Here is a 21,216-nt window from a genome sequence, read left to right on the forward strand (position 1 = left end):
ATATGATAACGAGTCATAGTAACCAACAGCACATAAATAGGTTGGATGACCGTGTACTTGATCAGATTTTCGTTTACATATTTCCTTGTACTCAAAAGGCGATTCCCTCATCCTAAGGATGAAACTCACATACTGCCAATGTCGAAATTTGAATATGAGATCTTATATTCAATTGTCTTCTTGAAAACTAGTTGACATATACCCGTGCATGCTCAATTACATATTTCCTTGTGCATCATACTCTAGCTCTATACAAGAAGAGTGTGTATTATAGTTAAAATAGAGCAATAAAATATACTCGTTCCTCACCTATTTTCTGATATTCTAACTCTTCTGCACAATGGCCTCTACATTTCATCCAACAATATCTACATTATCTTTAAATAAATGTAATGGTATTTTCTAGATGAAAGAAATTAAGAGAGGGAAGGATGGGAATTGATTGATGAAATTAACTGATCAACGCTCCGAACGGTTGTACATTTGTGGTGTAGATGAAATGGGACTTCCCTGCATAATGTGGCAAAATTTTGAAACACTTCTTTTTTAAATGAATATATTCAGTTGATATATGTATAATCTTGATTTTTCTAACACGCATTTAAAGTCGTTAATAGAAAGCGAAGGAACATTCTGAAATTTTGATTATGACGTTTTTATTTTGTTTATTAGTCTGTAGCATTTAATAGTGCACATAGATTTTTTCTAGTTTCCCCTATCATATTTTTATTTATTTATTTATTATTTTAAATATGACAACGAGTCGGATTTTGAATATTAGGAGATTTATAAATATATTGCGGGCCCATCATGCATGACATGCAAACATTAAGGTTATCCAACTTAATCTCATTATACATCTGCAGCTAATCAAATCGAATTGACACCGTAAAGAAAAAAAAAGTCACAAAAAATTATGGGATTAACAAATAAGTTTAATCTTTCTTTCCTGTCTAAAGTTAAGTGTTTGGAATTAGAGCATACTAGTGATAGATAAACAAATGATGCATAGTGGGTTGGATTTATTAATACTAATAAATATAATATTCACATAAGTACAATCCGTAACTCTCCAAATATTGTAGAATTCATAAAATTTGATAAACCAAATTTTTCAGAAAATTGAAATTAATAATAAAACTGTAGAAGTTTGGGCAAGGATTGAAATTTTATCTAGTGGAGTAATATTTTATTTTAAATCATAATAATAAGTTAGTTTAATTAAACTAGCTAGTTAATTTGAGTCAGTTAGAAAACAACTAGATTAAATTATACTACTCCATTTCGATGTATAAAAGGTAAAGAAGATACTTCGAAATTAAAAAGAAAGAAAGTACTTAAAGTAAATAACAAAAGGGGAGAATTATCTTGGCCTCATCTCGTCAATTCAATGAGAATAGATTGTATTCATAAAGAGAAGAAGATCAGATTATATATCCTTGTTGACAACATCTGTGACTGTCTATAATAATAAATGTTTCTAGTGCATCACTCTCTAGATTTTTTAACAAAATATAAATAGTGTTTTAATTAGGTACTAGTACATACTTTTGTTAGGTAGAATATATAGTGGAAATATCAAATATTATATGCTACTATGCTAGTGGCACCAAATTCCAAATCCGATTTTCTATTTTTTTCTTTCATCAATTTTATATCTTATTTTTTCTTTCCATCGACTTTGGATTCTTGAAGATTTGCTGTGCCAAAATTAATTTATTCACAGATGGGATAATCATCAGTCATTTTTGTACATACCTAATTTATTCGATCACATAAGCATTTCTTATCTGTACTATATTTACTCAAACCATTTGTATACCTATTCATTCGAATCACATCGGCAATTCTTATCTGTAGAATTATTACTCGAACCATTTGTATTACATCTTTATAGAAATAATTAAGAGATTCAATTAACTAATTCTTATCTGTAGAATTATTACTCGAACCATTTGTATCACATCTTTATAGAAATAATTAAAAGATTCAATTAATTAATTCTTATCTGTAGAATTATTACTCGAACCATTTGTATCACATCTTTATAGAAATAATTAAAAGATTCAATTAACTGAGATCCTGTACTATCAAGTATCAACACATAATATGCATATGACATATCATTACAGAAATTGTCTTAACCATATATATTCTTGGTAAACACATACCAGTGGTTTAGTAATTTTTCCGTCCCATAAAATTATTCTTGATGTATTTACAAGAATGGTCCAATTTATTTGAAAAATTAAAAATATTAAATCATTAAATGATTACGCACCCAAAAAAAGGTTACTCCATCCGTCTGTGAAATAATGTCTCGTTGTATCATTTGGGAATGTTTGCAATCACATTTACCTTTTTCAATTCTGAGTAAATGGACTCCACTGTTTGTCTAAATTATTATATTCATATTTTATTATAAAACTAATATTTTCTCTGAGAGTTCTATTTTGTCATTTCTATCCGTCCTATCATAAGAGTCCTATCCCATTTTTACCATAAATGATAAATAGACAACATATTAATCCACCAACTTATTTCACTCACATTTTATTAAATTCCACTTATATTTTATTAAACTAACATATATAAGTGAGATACATAGTATAATTCACTTGTCTTTATATTTCTTAAAACTCGTGCATAACTAAATATGACATCTTTTGCGAGACGGATAGAGTATATTAACGAGGTTCATATTCAATTTACTCATTTTCTTATTTTTATTAGGATTGTAAATGGGAAGAAGGGAGTCAAAGAAAAACATGGGACCAATAAAGCAGCGCGAAGAGTTACCCTGGGCCCCACAGTGAATGAATCCAGTGGCATTATATATAAGTAAGTCGGCGATCATTTAGTTGAATTCAGAATCAAAACGGCATATATATGAAGAAGCTTATCTCCGAATTGACATCATGCTGGGGCGGAGCCACTGTCACTCCCACGGCCGAGGTTGCCGTATCCCGCCGCCACCGCAGGACCGCCAAACTGGGCGCTAATTGGAAGCCCGGGCTCAATGCCATCGCCGAAGACAGTCCGATCTCCGATGCCGCCGAAAGGAGACGGCCGGTCAAATCCAATCATAAGTCGCCGCCGCCTACTCTACCGGAGGACCACTGGTACCAAAAATATCCTTGTATATTTTTGTAAACTAAAAAGTACTATTCTCATCAATTAATCATCAATCATGCGTGATTTTGTTCATTTCAGGATATATTCTCAGATGGTGGCGCTGCCCGCGTTCGCTCCCACGTCGTATTTGTTCTGATCTGCTTACGGCATAATTGAAAATTGTACTAAATAGTTTTTACAAAATTATATGTACTACTACTATATTGGGATTTTGTTCAAGTGTGGATCCATGCTAAATACTAATGAATCTGATTGCCCAGCTATTTACTTGAATATCGTTTTTGCAGTTTTCTCAGTTGAATTTCCTTATTGCTATAATATGCTTGGCTGAGGATCATCTACCCAAGGATTTCAACTCCAACTATTCAAATCGTTTACCAAAGTATATAGCTAGGACTCTACTAAATTACTACAAATTTAAATGATGTTTGGATTCTAAATATTGGATTGTTTTCCTTACATTTTTGAGTTAATTTAAGCATTATCAAATTCTCAAAATAACTGATTATTGAAATAGGAGTAGGAGATGAAATACGATTATGTATATATATATGAATTCTATTTAATTGAAGTAATCGATCTGAATTCACCAAAATTAAAGAAATGGAAGAAGATAAAATAAGAAGAAATCAATTTGATTAAAAGAGAGTATGAATAAAAAAGTAAATCACAATATAAACATCTTTTATCTGAGTAAGTGAAGGCCACATTAATTATGCCCCTAATTATTCTCATATCATAATCCTTATCTCTCATCAAATTAATCCTCATTTTTTCGATCTCAAACAAATTTAAGATTAATAATATTAGACTATTAGTATATATGAAAATTATTTAAATGAAAGCACTTGCGGACAGAAAGCATTGAAGTTTGAAGCACTATATACTTGAGTTTGAAATATTGAGACATTGTATATTGCTTTAATATGTGTACACTATATGAGATTTCATCTAAAACAAATACTATTTGTGAAAAAAAAGCGATGGATCGGAGTTGAATTGATGGGAGTTTTGTTTATTTGTATGTATAGAAATTAGAAAATTCATTGGATGTGGACATAAAAATGAAAATCGTTTTGTGAGGGCCATGGCCAGCTATATCCCAAGTTATGTCTTGATCAATTTAGGATTCAAAGAATCGGTAAAAGCAATGTTCCACTCAACTCAACACCAATCGTAAACCAAAGTGCACGCACTCTTCCTATTTTCTCTTTTATTTTATTTAAATTCTCTGTTGCGTTTGTTAGTTATGATCTGTGCCACAAACGTTACTATTAAGCGTGAAAAATATGTAGATTTTATTAGTGGAAAGTGAGTGCAGGAATTATATATAAGTCGGTAGTAAATATCCAGTACATGTTTATCTAGAAAATGTCGTTGTTTACATACACAAACATTAGTATCTTAATTATAAGAAAGCTATGTATAAAGAAGCTTGTTTTGTGTATTTCTGTATTGCGTATGGCTTCTGCCTGACCTTATAATCAAATTGTGAATAGGAGTAAATATTTAAGTACCAGTTCGGTTCATAAGACTAATTAGTACATTAAATTGGTAGTGTCTTTGGTTCATGAGATTTAATTCCTCAACTCAATTATAGATGGATAATCATGAGATAATTAGTCATAACTAACCCCCTATGACTAAAATAATCTCACAACTCAATCCTAGATTATATCTTAATATTATTTTATCTTGCAAACCGTACACCACCTAAGAGTAATTCATCAGATTTCTGTGTTGTGTATGGCTTCTGCCTGATCCTGACCTTATAATCAGATTTTGTGTGAGGTATTTGATCTTTTTAACTCTTTTGGGAGTTAGGGGTTAAGGATTATAAGGGGACTTCAATCATAACACATAATCTACAGATTTCTCACTTTGAGAGAGGTTTTAATCCAGTAGCATGATCGACTTAATAACTCTAGATACCGTAATCAAAAGAAGTCAATTGGATAATAGCTCATGATTGTGTTTTTGGGTCCTTAAATTCTACTACTTTATTTCGACTTTTTTGTATTAGTATTTGTTTTAATGTTTTATGTTATTTGTTTATTTATTTATGTCTAATTTTTATAAATCAAACCCAAAACTCCGTGTCTCTAAATAATATGACATTTTGTATATATGATAGTGAAATTTGCATTCTTATTCTATGCGTTCAATATCTCATTACTGACCTTTATCTACCATGTATGCTTACAGATATTTTTGGTGCTACTGTATAAATAGTGCATGAAGTATTTGGCAGTCCATTTCCTAAAATTGAGAGTTTCTATTTTAAAAAAATAAATTTAAAAAAATATTTAAAAAAATTCTATTTTTAGAAAACGAAAAAGTATAAAAATAAAATTTTATGAGAATTCTAACATAATATTCTGGAACATCATATTGGACGAAAATAATAAAAAAGAAAAGTCATGTTCATGAATTTAACATAAGAAAGATACTTCATCCGTCCGCGAATAAGAGTCACGTTTTTCCATTTTAGTCCGTCCGCGAATAAGAGTTCCGGTTCACTTTTACCATAAAAATGGTAATAGGGTCTCACCTTCCACTAACTCATTCCACTCATATTTCATTTAAAACTAATATATATAAGTGAGACCTTTATTCCACTAACTTTTCCTAATTGCGGACGGAGGGAGTATCATATTAACTGTTCCGAAAATTTAGGAAATAATATAACCACGGAAATATAGATATTCATTCTTCACCTTTATCTTTTTATTTTACTAACTACATATTTCCCTATGAATTAGTTATATATATTGAATTTCAAATTCAAATGGTTTGACATGCGTTAACGTTTAGTTATTATGAATACATGTCTTGCAGAATTTTGATCCGATCAATAGTTAAATTGAGCTAACGATTAAACCATGCATGAACCAATAACCTTATCGATTTGCTTGGTCTAATATTTAAAACATTGATTAAAACTGATTATCCATGATGTGAGCTGTTTTATTCACTTGTAATCATCAATTTAACATTATACTATTATTTGCAATGAATTTCACAAGAGTAAAGAATCTAACTAAAATATAAAAAATAAACAACACTAGTAATACTTCTCACCAGTATTATTTATGAATAGACTACTCTCCAACATCTAGTTTTTTAGTGTAAATAAAATTACTTTACAAAATTATTCAAGTCTTGAAGATAGAAATTCTCATGCATTTATACCAACACTTTTTATCATCTCTAAACAATACCAAACCTGCAGTAGCAATACTACTTCTTAGTTGGTTTATACCCTACTTTTCTCATAAGAAAAGAATAAAAAAACAAAAAGTAATAAAATTAAGGTAAAAGTAGGCATAAAAGCAAAATACATACTATAAGAATATTCAAACCCCAAATCTATAACACTATATATAAACTTGATGCTTCTACATATTCATTTAAAATCTCACATTTCTTTTCCAAGAAGACCAGAAGGGCTTAATTTCTTTACTACTATTACAAACAAGTTTTTGTCCAAGAAAATGAAGACAAAAATCTTGGGTATATCTGCATGTTTATTAATCGTGGTATTGGATATCATTGCTATGGTTCTTGCTTTGAAGGCTAAGGAAGCTCAAAATCATGTAATTTATTTTTTATATTACTAATTGTTTGTTTTTGCTATATCTGGTGATTGATGCGATATTTGATACTCCTTCACTGATCAGGCGAAGCATATGAGGATGTGGATATTCGAGTGTAAAGGGCGAAGTCACGATGCGTATGTGCTAGGCATAGCCGCTGCAGTGCTTCTGAGCGCGGCTCATATTCTTGTGAATTTGCTAGGGTTGTTGGGTGTTACCGGGCAACATGAGTCACAGAAACCTTCACCGCCAAGCAAGAAGTTCTCCAAAGCATTCCTTGTCTTGATATGGTATGGAAACACCTTCCAAATCCATTTTTTTTAATTGCAATCCTCGTTTGTTCGAAAGCTTGTATCTCGATTTTCAACTGCATCTCGTATACGTATGCGTGACAAAAGAGTTGATATAAGCCGGATTAAATATCTATGTTAAAATCATTTTATGAACTGAGGTTGTCTCTCTGTCTTTCTAGGATAATCTATGGGGTTGGCGTGACATTGTTGGTGATTGGAACAAGATCAAACGAAAAGAAAGGAGTATCATGTGGATTTACATACCACAATTTTCTACACACCGGAGGCATTCTATGCGTGGTTCATGCCATCTTATCTCTTGCATATTATGCTACTTCTGCCCTCTATACTTCCACTTAAACTATTCTCCTATTGATTGTTGTAGCAACATGTTGTAATTTTTTATCCCTAAATTAAAGTTCTTGACAAAGGGGAAGTCGAATATGTAAAAGTGATTGAATTTATTGAATTGTGAATTGTTATCCAGTTGATTCGGATGGATTATAGTTGTATTGAAAAAATGACTGATTTTTGAAATCCTATGAAAATAGGGAATAGGTACTAGTGCTACTTTTGTTTTAGAACAAATCAAACCAAATATTGGCATCAAGTTTGATTAAATAGCATCATCCATTATATTCAGTAATTGAACTTTTAACCTAAATGACAACTAATAAATGAATTACAAGTCTTAATTTGGTATAAGTCAATTTACTTTATACATAATTCAAAGTCAATTTACTTTCTACATAATTCAAAGTCATCTGACCCAACACAAAACTGCCTAACATACAAGAGAAATATCAAAGAAATAACTATAGAAATACAAACAAGGACAAAGAAGGCATACCAAAAAAAAAGCCACTCCAACATATCACCTTTCAACTCAATTCCCATCTTGATCCACAAGCATACCTTATTTCTACAATATAAATAAAATTACAATCATAGAAAACTTTCTCATGAACTATAGTACAAGCCTTAACTGCAGAACTCTAAGAGTTAGGAAGGATTGAAGCATTCTACGAAAGAGACATCACTCAAAACGACCTAACCCTCAGACATACGTACAATGTAACTATGTAAGGCTGTCGAGTTCTACAGATACAACCCTGCAACAACCCCATCCAAAGACTAGAGAAGAAACAAATACAAGCAGTGGGCTTAGTCAAGCATAAGGGAGGAGCAGTAAGAGCAGAGAGCTTTGCATGAGGCAGAGGTCATATAAATGTTAAATACAGTAAACTCCCACCAAACGTAAACTAAGAAAGATGTCTCTTCTAGGCAGTTGTGGCCCAACATCAATACTAAGATGCAGCTGCAAACAAAATGCTTCAATAACTCCCTCCCAGTCTAGATCAGCATATAATGGGACTAAATCTAAATGTATTCCCAAGCATGTAATAGGAACATTCAATTGTAGTTATTTTCCGAATCCAGAGCATTGATTAATGAATCTACTGATCAGTGCATTTTAAGATCTTACCATAAAAATCTAGTCATGATTCATCATCTATCATTTTTTGTTATCGAAAACATCCTTCTATATCTGGAACACAACACAACTCAAATGTTAACAAGAAACATAGCTTACTGAATAAGTACTTCGCGAACTAAATTCATCACAGAGTAACCATTATCATAAGCAAGATTTTAAACATTTATCAAAAAAATCCATTTTGCTAATCAAAACGGAGAATCACAATTGACTCTAAAAAGGTATAAATTCAAGCCAAAAAATGTTACCAACTTAGCAATTCCCAACCCTATTACTGATCCAAAGCCATTTGAACCTGTTCCTTCATCAATATCAAAATCTTGTAATCCAGCTCAGTCTTCTCCACAAGCAACTGTTTCCACTTATCATCCAACTCCTTAGCCTTCACATTCCCAATCAAACTCAACCTCTCCTTCAACAAACTCATCCCAGCCACCGGAGCAACGAGGGAGGGGAAGCTCGCCTTCATATTATCAAAAGACGCATTAATGTTCGGATACTTGGACCAGAAATCCCCTCCTTCGCCATCCCCTCCTCGCTCCACAACCACATCCTCATCCAGCTTCTTCTTCACATCCACACTTTTCCCCCAAATTTTCTTTGAGAGGACGAACGCCATATCCTCGTGAGGCTTCGAGAAGACAGGGTCAGAACCCTTGTCTCCCTTCTTCAAAGCATTCAAAAACCTCTTTTTCATCCTTGTAATCTTAGACCTCAGCTGATCCCTCGAGAAATCCACCTTCAATTTCCCCTTTATAAAGCTGTAAAACGCCCCCATATCGGCGCTAGGGCCGGACCCCTTGGCAATTTTGAATTCGATCATCCCATTCAGCACAGCGATCTCATCCTCATTACTCCACAGCCTGTTGATACACCCCACCCCACCCCCTCCGGCCGGAGTGGAAACCGATTTCTTCTCCTCAGCTCGCAAGCTCTTAAAGCTGCTCAACGAATCCCCCTCAATCTCGCCACGACTGCGCTTCGATGAGGAGACGGAGGCCTTGGTGATCGGCTGCATCACGTAACTAGAAGGGGAGCCGTCCGAATCGGTGTCGGAGGCCGATCTCGGATCGAATTTGGGGGCGGGGATTGGGGAATTGAGATTTTCTAGGGTTGGTCGATTTTGGGGTTTGTCGAAGGAGGAGACGGCCTCCGTTTCGTCGTCGGACGAATCTGTCTCGGAAGATTGGGGCCCTGATTCTTCTCTCCCATCATCTTCTTCCTCTGAGGATGATTCTTCACTCTCATTCTTATCTTTGGAGGGCTGTTGAGAGAGAAAGGATGATTTGGGAGCCATGGTCTTCCCTTTGCTTCTGTGTGATGAGAAGATGGCAGTAGGGTTTCAAATATTTATATTCGGGAATTTTATTTCATTTTAAGTAAGTCGATTTTATGGTAGATAATCCAACACAAATCTACATAATAAATGTCTTAGTTTTTGAAATTTTAAATGATTAGTTACTGCTTTTTTAAATGCAAAACAAAAGGTGTATACGTTCCTAAATTGGGTTAATATTTAATTTAATGTTACTACTGACAAATGTTAGCTACAAATCTAGTATACATTGTTTTCACTTAACTTAATAGGAAGATTCAATTAAATTTAAAACATAGTTATAAAATCTAGCCAATATCTGTACTTGTTGTATCAAGTCAAGCAAACCATACGAGCCGTAAATATTGTTCATTGAATACATGTCTGAATATTGATACTTGATACGTGTGATGAAAGCACACAAGGATTAGTAATTTAGTCATATTTTAATTATAAATTAGTAATCAATCAATAGGTTTATTAATTTTCGTACTGATCAAGTTCCAATTCGAAACACATTAGGATGAATCATCAAATTTGTATCTTGCTAAATTATTGTGTCAGTCATAATTTAATCAACTCCACAACTTATAGGGTCTTGAAAATGGTCAAACATTAAAATCTTGAAAGCAAAATAGAGATGAACAAATATAAAAAGAAGCCAAGGGCATAGCCAAATTGGTTAGGATTGAATATAGACAACAGATAATTAATTAAAGTATACATGACTCATGAGAGAGAAGCTATACATTCTATAATAACAAAAAACTTCGGATCCATGTGAAAAATGTTAAGGTTTTGAACCTCTTAGCAACCTTTTCTTCTGCATATGCTCAGATCTCTTAACATTGGGATGTCTTCTGTCATTGTGGCTTCTCATCATCCTCGTCGAACGATCCTGTTAGACGATGAAGTTTAGAAAGTACAACATGTTCAATAGTGAGCCCTAAAATAAATGCATGACGTGTGCATGTACTACATCAAACCATTAATGTTGTCAACTTAAATTGTGGTTTAACTCTCATGCATTTGCACTCATGAAAGTTGGACCTCACCAACAATTTTTTCCATTTTCCTAAAAATGATAGGGACCAACTATTACATGTCACAAATTCAATAGGCTAGTGTGGTGCGCATATACTTTGTTTATAAAAATAATGTCTATATTTATTATGGGATGGAGGGAGTATTTAAGAACTTCCCACGTTTTAAAAAATCATTTCACCTCTCCATTTTTGCATACCTCGGGGAAAAGATTAGATTTCATCGTCCGAGTTGAATTCACCGTCAATTTGGCGATCCCTCATTTCCGGAAAGAGACGCGACTGCATCTCATGCGTCGTCTCAGAGGCCGGGGGCGACCCTTGAGACGGCGAAGGCGATAATGATGGTGTGAAGGCATCTTTTCTGTGCGTCTTAGGCAATTTTATGGAGCTCTTCACGTCTTGGCATGCCTTGTCCACCATCGCTAAGAAGTCCCGGACGATCAAAAAGAGACGCCCCTCCTCGTCCTTGCCCGACTGACCGTGGAAGTAGTCCCCAGTGCTCTTCACTAAGTTCATCACTCTCTCCCTCTCCTCCGCAAGCCATGCAGCGTCGCTCTCAAACTGGTTAATGATTCTCGTAAGAATGTCAAGAAACTTGCTATCTTCATCCAAGCTACTCATTTCGTTCTCAAGAAATTCTTTCGTCTTGAAACGGGACTGGCTGAGTTTGGTCACGTACTCACTTATGATGTCACGATCAATCACCGCTGCCTTTTTCACGTTCAAGAGACCATTGCAGAGGCCAGAAACTTCTTGAAGGCCGAGGCTTCGGTAGTAATCTTCTGTGTTTTGGGAAGCATCATCGTTAAGATCATTCGTCCTCACACTGGACAAGCTCTTGCTCTCCCTCATTCTACGAACAGCTCTTACTCCTTCTCCACGGATTATTTCGTGGACGACAAAATGCAGTAGCGTGGTCTTCCCATCTGTTCCTTTAACATCAGATAATTTCAAGAGCGTGTCGAGCTTGAATGCCTGAGCACCACCGCGGTAGGTTCCATCATTCATTCTGTTGCCAGTTTTCAGAACAGCTTCCAAGAGTTTAAGGAAGAGTCGGCTGTTTCTGAGCTCGTCACATGCTGCCTGAAAATGGTATTATAATGTTCATTCACACAAAGACACCAAAAACAGAACAAAAAATACACAGGAACTAAACAAGCACTACAATGCATGAGTTGAGCGACATGTTTTTTACGGATGTAACTCACACACACACCTACACCCACGCACATCCAACCCCTAGTCTACTTATTGGAGGGGAAGTCTATTACAAACTGAGTTGTGCTTCGTTGTCTCAAGCAACATGTTTTAAGAGCTTTCAAAAATGTCAAAACGAATGGTAATCAAATGCATTTATAAGAATATTTGGCTCATAATGAATCATCAGATTGGTGTAACTTACATATCAAAATAAAAGATTCAGAGTTAGCTAAATCAAACCTAAGTATTCAATCACCTCACAGAATTCAAAAGTGATCTCATATGTTAGGAAGCCTTTTATAAGAATTCATCATAAAATATATACAAACCTCTAAAGTTGTTAAAGATTGTTTGACTGAAGTGAAATCCTCCTGAAACGTGCTTACAAACAACAATGATTCCAAACGTTTAAAGGCAAATGGGATTTCAATCAAGGCCTTGAGGAATCTCTCAGCCGGACCAATTAGAGATAGATCTCCTGTATATAACCTAAGCTTGAGTTCTTCCTCGGCTGTTGGTGCCATTTTCAACAGATTTTGGATGAATTCTGATGGAAGCTCATTACCTTAGTGACAAACACACAAAATTTAGTCATGTTATATTTGATATGCACATCATTTTATTTCTTGTAAACTAATTGCCCAAAATCTGATAAACACACACCTTCTTTGAGTGCATCACAAACTTCTTTTGATGTCACATTCAATGCTTTTAAAAGAATTGCCAAGTTCTGTGCTTTTTTAGGATCAATAATATGAATAAACTGATTAGAAGAGTCAGCTAACGTTGATTCTTTTCCTTTTTGTGTCTTTTGATCAGCTGCTGCATATCCAAACAAAGCTTCCATCATCTCCTCATCAAATCTGCAAGTTTTGGAAATAGTTACACGATTAACATAACGAATGGGGAGGCGACAAATCTAGGCAATGCAATGTAATGCAAGTACTTACTGAAAAGAACCTGCTTTGATCTCATGCCAGACCATCGAATGATCCGGGCTTGCCATTACTTTGTCCCAGAAGAATGGCTTTAACTTGGCTTTGGGAGCCATGGAATCGTCTGAAGCTATGGAGTCATTTGTTGAATTATGTCGATGATGGGGTCCCATCGGGGGAGGTTTTCCAGGTGCATTAGGCGGTGGACGAATGCCTCTAGGAGGCGGTGGAGGAGCTGGACCTCCAAATACCGGTGGAGGAGGTGGTGGTGCCTTTGCCAGTGGAGGTGGTGTTGGTGGTGTAGGTGGTTCTGTAGCTCCTCCCACCACCCCTACTGTTCCTGCTGCGGGTGCTCCTATTATCCAATTGGTACTATCACCACAACCAGTTGTTGATGTAGCAGCAGCGGCAGCTGCCGCTGCTCTTCCTGGGGGAAGTGGTAACGGGATTTTAGCGTAAGCCTCCCCATTATCGTCTATCCCTGGAGATACAGCTTGAGAAGCAGCAACTGAATTTCCAACAGATGAAGTTGCCTTGAAATTGAAACTACTTCGTGTACCCATTGGGCGATTGTTATCTATCGAACCTGGAAAGTTATCTCAGCTATGAAGAAACGAAGACAATTTCATGATATAAAACACCACCACAGCTGTATTATACCTGGGGAATCAGTACTGTTGAGGTTGAGAAGAGGCTTGTCGTCTTTTTGCACATTTTTCTGCTCATCATCCCTCGTATCTTTATTTATACATAGAAACAAAACTAGTGTTGCAAGAGCAATTCCTGCCATTGAACTTGCAATCACAGCACCAACAAGATATATTCGATTATCATTAGCATTGTCTTGTGAAGCCATCACTATAAACTTTTTCATATCCACGAAAGGATAGTCGAGCTCTGACTGTGAATAGGATTAGTTGAACTCAAACTGTGAGGGATAGTGCGGATTTGATAATTCTGAAGTAGGTGAAGATGGCGATGTAGAATCCGAAGCAATTTGTAAGATTCGTATGCCACCTTTATGTCTCAAGTACCTTCTTGGAATACTAGCCCAACCAAGATACAAATTTTGGCATTCATCGACTAAAATCCTTTGCTCGTTGTTCACGATTTGTAGCACGGACTTTCTTTCTCTCGATCATTTAAGATTTGTTATCTTCTCCTTTGGAAGGAGGTCGACTATACCCTTCTGTATATTCCTATTAATTGACAAACTCGAACCAAATTCGCCTCTGCTGTCAGCTGTAGCAGTTGAATGAGATAGACCTGAATCTAAGTTCTTAGCAGCTCCAGTGCTATATCTCAACTTTTCACTGCAATCCCAAACTTGTCTGGCCTGTCAGAACATACGGAAAAATTTGCCTAGTCACACTGATTTTATAGATACCTAAGTTGAGAAAACACAATCTCCCTATAATCAGGTTCAAGTAAATTCAAAAGTAACTCGTGTTAAACATTTCACAACGATGTGTTCGTTTCTATATAGCCGTGATCGAGTGGAGCATGGAGCTTTAAAATATTTTTCTTGACGATGATATAATAGCATTTTCCCTCAATATAGTAATTTTACATAACAACACATACAATGCAGAACCAGAAGCAAAACATCTTGTATCTACGAAAATGCAAAATCACCTAAGAAAAACTAAGCAGAAAATTTTGCAAAATAACGATTGATTTTCAAACCATATGATGATTGATAACCTGAACTTCACTGTCCCAAGAGTTTTCCCCTAATTCCGTCCTTCCATCCGAATCAATCGCTGCAAAAACACAAAGAAAAACAATAAAAATGGCCACAAATCTGGGACCTATTGCTTTCTCAAACAATCAATAATACATTTCACAAAGAGTTGCCTTCCTCATTTTGATTGAACTCAAACAACAAGGACACGCATAGCCCCCCATCTAAAGGTAGCTATGCATGCGCAATTGGAAAAACATGTAATCCGATAAAATAAAGAATATTTTGATTTGTTTATTTGGGGGTTGAATTGAAGGTCACAAAATTCCCAACAATGCTTTAACACCCAAAATATGAGTGTACCTCTTCGTAACGGTACCCGGAAAACTGACCTTTTTTCCCTTGGGCGACCAAAGTGAAGAAATGGGGGAAAGTTGAGCCGTTTATCTGGAAACTGGAGGCAGATTGACGGAGGTGTGAATCGGATAGGGTTCTTAGTGCGATTTGTGAAGAGGGGGAAAGAGAAATCAAATTTTTGTTTCGTCAATGCAGCATGTAATTCGGAGGTGAGGTGGAGAAAGAAGCAAGACAATTTCGATGACAGAGAGAAACGCGCCAAATAGACAAATTATAAAATACAATTATGAATATACATTACCATAGAATACTAATCTATCACTTAATCAAGCTTAAGTGAAGAGGCCCATTTTAATTTATTAAATAAATAAATACTGAGTTGTTATATTTATTTAACCAGCTTGATTCAGATTCTAAAAGATTATGTGTTTGTGAACGGCAAGTTTGCGTTTGTAGTGTTCAAAAACGCAAATATTTGGAGACGATTCATCAATACAAAATTGGTTTTCTATAATTTATGTACATGTGAGATTGATTTTCAACATCCTAAAGTCATTGGGAGCGATGGGCTCTTGATATGGTAGAAGTGTACGATGTTGATTATGCAACTGTAGTATGAACGACTCGATTTACAGACTAATGATTGTCTCCACAAATCAACACAATTCTGTTCAGCATGTTTATGTCCCCAATCACATGCTCCATGAGAAGCTTCTATGAAAGGTCACCCAGTCCAGAATTGCTTCAGTCTAAGCACGATTAACTTAGAGTTCTTATGAGATGAATGTTAGAAAAGAAGATGAATCTTGTTAATATGCATAGCATCTATCAAATTTGTTAAGTTTTCATTGAATATGCAGTCTCATACATGTAAATTTTTATAATTTCTCGGTGTGTTTCGATTCATTCATGTCTCCCTCTGTTACACAAGTAGGGGCCGCTCCTTGTCTGTGCACTACGTACCGACGTTCACTCCCTACGAGTCACTCCTTGTCCATATGCAACGAAGCTCAGTCCCCACTTTAACCCGAATGTTATACAGAGGATCGTCAGAGTAATTCGATGAGTACCTCCATTCCATGTGTGAGGAACTTTTGTCGCTGGGTGTGGAGGCTTTCTGTGACATATTTGAGAAGACTGTTCATAGCCGATGTCCAGTCGTATATAAAATTGCACAAAGTTCACGACTGCCTGACATACTAGGAAATATTGATTGTATGCATTAGGCATGAAAAAACTAACCAACTACTCCACTTATATAGTATCAGCAGCCAATCTCAAAGGGGCACCACGTCTTTTTCGAGAGTATATGCCCCGCCAAACTTCCATCCAACTCTAATAAGATATGATCGAAGAAAATTGGGGATATAACAATGAGGTTTAAATTTAGTAATTTAATTTAGAGATATTGACACGTAATATCATGTAATTTTCACAAAAGTTGGTTTTTTTCCACGAACTATGAAATTGACAAATAATACCACGAACTTTATCCTGAGTTTGTTATTTTCCACCAATGAAAAAATTCCGGCAAATAATATCATAATACAGATTTTTTTCATAATTTCTCGACAACAACTTCGAGAGTTTCAAGATTTTCAATATTTGAGAATAGTTTTTCTTGAAGCACACTCTCTAAATTTGTTCTTTAATCTATTATGAATATAGCCGCAATTTTTTTACCGCTGGGAAATAACAAACTTGGAGTAAAGTTCATGATATTATTTGCCAATTTCAAAGTTCATGGAAAAAATCCAACTTTTAGAAAGTTTCATGATATTAGGTGTATCACTTTAATTTAATGTAAATTTTATAATTTTTTATTTTAATTATATGAAATTAAATTTAATTAGGTTAATCGTTTGTTTATATTTTTAAATAATTCTAGTTGAGGCTGAAAATGAATATGAAGATTCCATTGCAAATGTTGTGGTTGAAATAGAAAAAACGTTGACATATTGATAGCTGAAAAATGGAATTACTTGGCTAAGAAGGACTGAATATTTGGTAAGCATTGTGGATCCCTAAATTTGATAAAAGTGATATTCTCAACAAAATAATAAACATAACTTAAGACGACTGTAGCCTGAAATCCTCAAACGATGACGTATAGCCTAAAATCCGAAACGGCGACGTATAGTGCATTGAAGCTCCATCTCCGATTTCAGCTAATCCATCAATGGAGAAGCACGTTCAGAGACTCCTCAATCGAATCTCTATCGCCGCCGTAATCGTCGCCACGCTGCTGCTCCTCCTTCTTTCAATCCAAACACCGCGGACCTGCTTCGATCCGTCCGATCCGAACCCGAAGCCGCACATGCGATTCCCCAAATCGACCTGCGATTTCAAACCCCGCGCCTACACCACCGTCGAGAAGCGCAACCGCCGCATCTGGTCCACCAAGGCCTGGGCCGTCGCCGTCGCCTCCTACGCCTCCTTCTTCGAAACCCTCCGATCGCGAAACCACATCGCGAACCACTCGCATGTCCTGGTCGTCTCCGCCGGTCCGGGGCACGCGGTCCGCGCCCTCAGGGACGCCGGCGTGGATGACGTGACGGGGGTGGAGCTGGTGGAGTCGCCGCCGCTGGTGAGCCGCGCGGATCCGCACAATCTGCCGTTTTTCGATGGGATTTTCGATCTAGGGTTTGGCGCGTATCTGGATCTGGCTCTCTTCCCGGCTAGGTACGTGGCGCAGATTGAGCGGACGGTTAGGCGCGGCGGCGTCTGCGTGGTGGCCGTGGCGGAGTGCGGCGCGGAGGAGGTGGCGGAGATTGTGAAATTGTTCCGGAAATCGCGGTTCATCGATGCCGAGAGCGTGGTTTTGGCCGGGGAGGGGAGGACTAGAATCGTTATGGAAGTTGAGAGTTAGCTACTGAAACTCTCTTCTCTACTTTTTTTTTAATCAATTCTTTCTGTAAATTGTTGTTTGTTGTCTTATCTTTCACATTTGAAAATCGAAATGCCTTAATTATATGAAAAGTGATGAATCAATCGTTCTTTGTAAAATTGAATCACTTTGCCACTTTAATCCCCTTTGAATATTGCTTAGGAAAGTAATTATGTTGATTGAGATTGCATTAAGATTCTAGCTTCTTTGTGTGTGCATAATGAAAAATTAAGTATATTGATTGTTAGGTTGTGTTCATGGATTGAAGCAAGATTCTTAGGTAGCTTGGTGAGCTGAATTTCATAAGTTCAGTTTTCTATTAATTCAAGAAAACTAGTATTCCTAATGTTCTGTCAAGAAACCTTGAGAATTCTATGAAGCTGATAGACATAGGATGCGTTTAGTTATGACTAGTAGCCTAGATTGATAAAAATCGTATTGGTAATCTGTTGTTTAATAAGATGGATGGGTATACTTTGGAATATCCTCTTGATTTTTATGTAGCATTGAAAGAGTATGATTGAAGAAATCCTAGTGTTGAGGATAAAAATACTCAATCCTGTATCTCATCAATCGTGAAAGTAAACGCCCCTTAGTGTTTAGCTCGTTGCCAGAAAACTGGCTTGAATGCTTCAAGCCTTATCCCGGTTTATTCATAATGGTGATTGGTGAGATCTCTCGATTAGTATTCTGGTTTAGTTGCCAAACACTCCTCATATTTTGCAGATCTTTAACCTAATCTGCAGGTTGTGCCTTTTCTATTTGCTTTTCCCCTTCTGGAAGAGTTTTGGAAATTTTATTTTGAATCTATTTTAATACGGCCGTTGAAGTTGGGTTTGGTTCTCATCCTTGATTTGTTACTTTACTTACTTTGAAATGTTAGTTTTTTTACAGATGAATTTGAATTGATATAGTTAGGGATGTCAATCTAGCCTGAAAACCCGCGGGTCGACCCAAATAACCCGGTAAAATCATAGGGTTAGGGCCGGAAAATTGGAACCCAAATACATAACCAGGCTACACGGGCTGACCCGTTTGGGTCGGCGGGTTATGCGGGCTGGCCCGGGTGGGTTGCGGGTTAGCCCATGGGTTGAGCATTTAAAAAAATATTATCAAATTTTGGGTTTATATACTTATATATATGAAATATATATGGCATATGAACCTATATATGGTAATTATGACTTCTTTCTCAAATTAAAAATTAGGTTAAATGAAATATAGACTATAATAATATCATAATATGTACTCACATAATCACATTAAACTCCATAGAATTTATTTTTTGACATACTATTATCTATACTATATTTTTTAACTTCTTAGAATTTATTTTTCGGGTACAATTAAGAGCGTTATTTAACTCCTTTTGAAATGCATGATTTCCATTTAATTGTCATTTAATTGTATTCAGATTCACACGTGCTACTAATTGAACGATATGTTTATGTATTTTGTTTCAATTTTCAGTAGCTATTATTTTCCTTCTCTTGATCACTTTGATAATACTTCACTTTACGACAATCTGTTTTTTTTACAAGTTAGAATATTGAATTGGATAGAAAGTAACAAATAAGATCACTTCTGACCTGAATAGCCCGTGAGTTAGCTCGAAACCCGAAGAGTTAGGGTTATGGCTAAAAATTTATAACCTGAAAAATCCACAGCCCGAATAACCCGCACTCAAATAGCCCGACAATCCGAGTGGGTTGGCCCGAACCCGAGCGGGTTAGCCCAATTGACATCCCTAGATGTAGTGTATTACTTTGCTTACCTTTTTTCTTTACACAATGTACACAGGATTGCTTTCCATGACTTGAAACATCAAGAATTTGTCCAATATTGTGATTCTTGATGTTATTAGATTCTAGAGATATTTTTTTTTTTGAGAATTTGAGATGAAATGATTCTTTGTAAATTTGGTGCAATTTGAAGTCTGCACATTTGTAAGATTTTATTAATCTATCCCCACTTTATGAGTTCATTGGCAAAGTGGAAAGGCTTATTTTATTTTCATGTTTTTTTGTAAAATTGTAGTAGGAAATATAGGAAATGGATGCCAGATGCGTTTTTGGCTCATTCTTTTCATGAGTTGAAAATGTAAAGTTTTCTATAGTTCCACTATTATGTTGGATTGGTATGAGGAGAAAAAGGAAAGAAGCATGCCCCAAGTTGAATCGTGTGATATAATCCCATGAAGTGAAAAATAGTCAACTCATTTCCTTTGTGTGGTGAAACTATCAACACTACTGGAATATTGGTAGTTAATGAAAATAGTAGGAGTAGTACTACTATAGAAATCAATTTTAAATTAATGCGAACAAACACTAGATCTCCACTTAAAATTACTTAAATAATCAAATGAATATAATAAGCGCATCATAGATTCACAATCAATCATCATTTATCAACATTCATTTTGTCTGGTCAATAAAACTTTCAGCACCTAAAAAATGAGTACATCGTCAAAAATTTCTGCACCCCCCGCAAAATTCACGATCAAGCACGTACTCATATTTACCCAATAATTAATTTCAATGTCAGTCGTGATAATTCTATTCAATTTAAAAGCAAAATAAAAACTGAATTTTTTATTTGTGTAGTTATTAGTCAAAGTTAATGATAATCCGAGATAAAAACTAAAAAGGAATGTAGTTGATTTCAACATGAATCTGTTACTAATATTTTGCAAACAAACATCATCTCCACTTAAATTTGCCTACTCATCTATCCTTTGTCCTCACGAGTATCTAAACCATACGCAATTTTTATTTAAATTCAATAAAAAAACTGTATAGAAATTTGGTGATCACACTATAAAATCAACTGAATTGAAGAAAACAAGTAGATACACAAACATACATTCCATTTCTATCAACTCATAAATTAAGAAAAATGTGCTACGTCAGATCTTCGTCTTCATGGTGGCGATTCTCGTCCTCACACACGCTGCTCAGGCATCACGGAATTCGTAAAAAATGCAACTCCGATTCGTGCACGGACACCGCTCCAATCGTCTTCAATCCGCCGCCGCAGAGTCAGAGTTCCGCCGACTCCAACATTGTCTCCTAGTTTTCCAGATTTATCACCGGCATTGTCTGATAATCCGAGTCCTAGTGTTCCAGAGTTGTCCCCGCCTCCGCCTCCTCCTCCTCCTGCAGTGATCTCGGCGACTCCGCCTAATCCATGAACTATTCATGATTCTGCTCTTTTTATTCCTTTGTTGCTTATTAATTTGACAACGCCTTTTTTTAATATTCTGATTATATT

The 21,216-nt window shown here is 35.8% G+C and overlaps 4 protein-coding genes across 6 annotated transcripts; 2 read left to right on the top strand and 2 right to left on the bottom strand.

Annotated features, from left to right (window-relative positions):
- Positions 1-6,550: 6,550 nt before the first annotated feature.
- LOC125191600 (protein DESIGUAL 3-like) lies at positions 6,551-7,525 on the top strand. The gene is made up of 3 exons (XM_048088989.1): positions 6,551-6,731; positions 6,816-7,021; positions 7,204-7,525. The coding sequence occupies exons 1-3, from the start codon at positions 6,630-6,632 to the stop codon at positions 7,382-7,384; spliced, it is 489 nt and encodes a 162-aa protein (XP_047944946.1). The 5' UTR covers positions 6,551-6,629; the 3' UTR covers positions 7,385-7,525.
- Positions 7,526-7,739: 214 nt separating this feature from the next.
- On the bottom strand, positions 7,740-9,854 carry LOC125191689 (STOREKEEPER protein-like). Of its 3 annotated transcripts, XR_007171206.1 has the most exons (3): positions 8,771-9,854; positions 8,511-8,573; positions 7,740-7,946 (listed from the first exon to the last, which is right to left on the bottom strand). XR_007171206.1 is itself a non-coding variant. In XM_048089094.1 (2 exons), exon 1 carries the CDS (start codon positions 9,817-9,819, stop codon positions 8,794-8,796), a length of 1,026 nt encoding a protein of 341 aa, XP_047945051.1. In that variant the 5' UTR covers positions 9,820-9,854; the 3' UTR covers positions 7,741-7,946; positions 8,771-8,793. The 3 variants fall into 3 exon arrangements, 2 of the variants coding, with proteins under 2 accessions (XP_047945051.1, XP_047945050.1); XM_048089094.1 differs by lacking the exon at positions 8,511-8,573 and having other exon boundaries at positions 7,741-7,946; XM_048089093.1 differs by lacking the exon at positions 7,740-7,946 and having other exon boundaries at positions 7,962-8,573.
- Positions 9,855-10,460: 606 nt separating this feature from the next.
- Positions 10,461-15,282, bottom strand: LOC125193359 (formin-like protein 5). Its single transcript, XM_048091132.1, has 8 exons — positions 15,095-15,282; positions 14,723-14,781; positions 13,679-14,354; positions 13,034-13,604; positions 12,747-12,946; positions 12,413-12,648; positions 11,081-11,966; positions 10,461-10,735 (listed from the first exon to the last, which is right to left on the bottom strand). The coding sequence occupies exons 3-7, from the start codon at positions 13,890-13,892 to the stop codon at positions 11,094-11,096; spliced, it is 2,094 nt and encodes a 697-aa protein (XP_047947089.1). The 5' UTR covers positions 13,893-14,354; positions 14,723-14,781; positions 15,095-15,282; the 3' UTR covers positions 10,461-10,735; positions 11,081-11,093.
- A 1,956-nt stretch (positions 15,283-17,238) lies between these two features.
- On the top strand, positions 17,239-17,928 carry LOC125195256. Its single transcript, XM_048093433.1, has one exon. The coding sequence runs from the start codon at positions 17,239-17,241 to the stop codon at positions 17,926-17,928; it is 690 nt and encodes a 229-aa protein (XP_047949390.1).
- Positions 17,929-21,216: the final 3,288 nt, after the last annotated feature.

This window comes from Salvia hispanica, chromosome 6 (genome assembly GCF_023119035.1).
Source record: "Salvia hispanica cultivar TCC Black 2014 chromosome 6, UniMelb_Shisp_WGS_1.0, whole genome shotgun sequence".
In the NCBI taxonomy this organism is placed as follows: Eukaryota; Viridiplantae; Streptophyta; class Magnoliopsida; order Lamiales; family Lamiaceae; genus Salvia; species Salvia hispanica.

Coding starts and splice junctions, on each gene's coding strand:
- LOC125193359 (XM_048091132.1), bottom strand. CDS start 13,892: ATGAAAAAGTTTATAGTGATGGCTTCACAAGACAATGCTAATGATAAT. Junction 13,605..13,678: donor CAACAGTACTGATTCCCCAG/GTATAATACAGC, acceptor ATAACTTTCCAG/GTTCGATAGATAACAATCGC. Junction 11,967..12,412: donor AATCTTTAACAACTTTAGAG/GTTTGTATATAT, acceptor TACCATTTTCAG/GCAGCATGTGACGAGCTCAG.
- LOC125191600 (XM_048088989.1), top strand. CDS start 6,630: ATGAAGACAAAAATCTTGGGTATATCTGCATGTTTATTAATCGTGGTA. Junction 6,732..6,815: donor CTAAGGAAGCTCAAAATCAT/GTAATTTATTTT, acceptor TTCACTGATCAG/GCGAAGCATATGAGGATGTG. Junction 7,022..7,203: donor GCATTCCTTGTCTTGATATG/GTATGGAAACAC, acceptor CTGTCTTTCTAG/GATAATCTATGGGGTTGGCG.
- LOC125195256 (XM_048093433.1), top strand. CDS start 17,239: ATGGAGAAGCACGTTCAGAGACTCCTCAATCGAATCTCTATCGCCGCC.
- LOC125191689 (XM_048089094.1), bottom strand. CDS start 9,819: ATGGCTCCCAAATCATCCTTTCTCTCTCAACAGCCCTCCAAAGATAAG.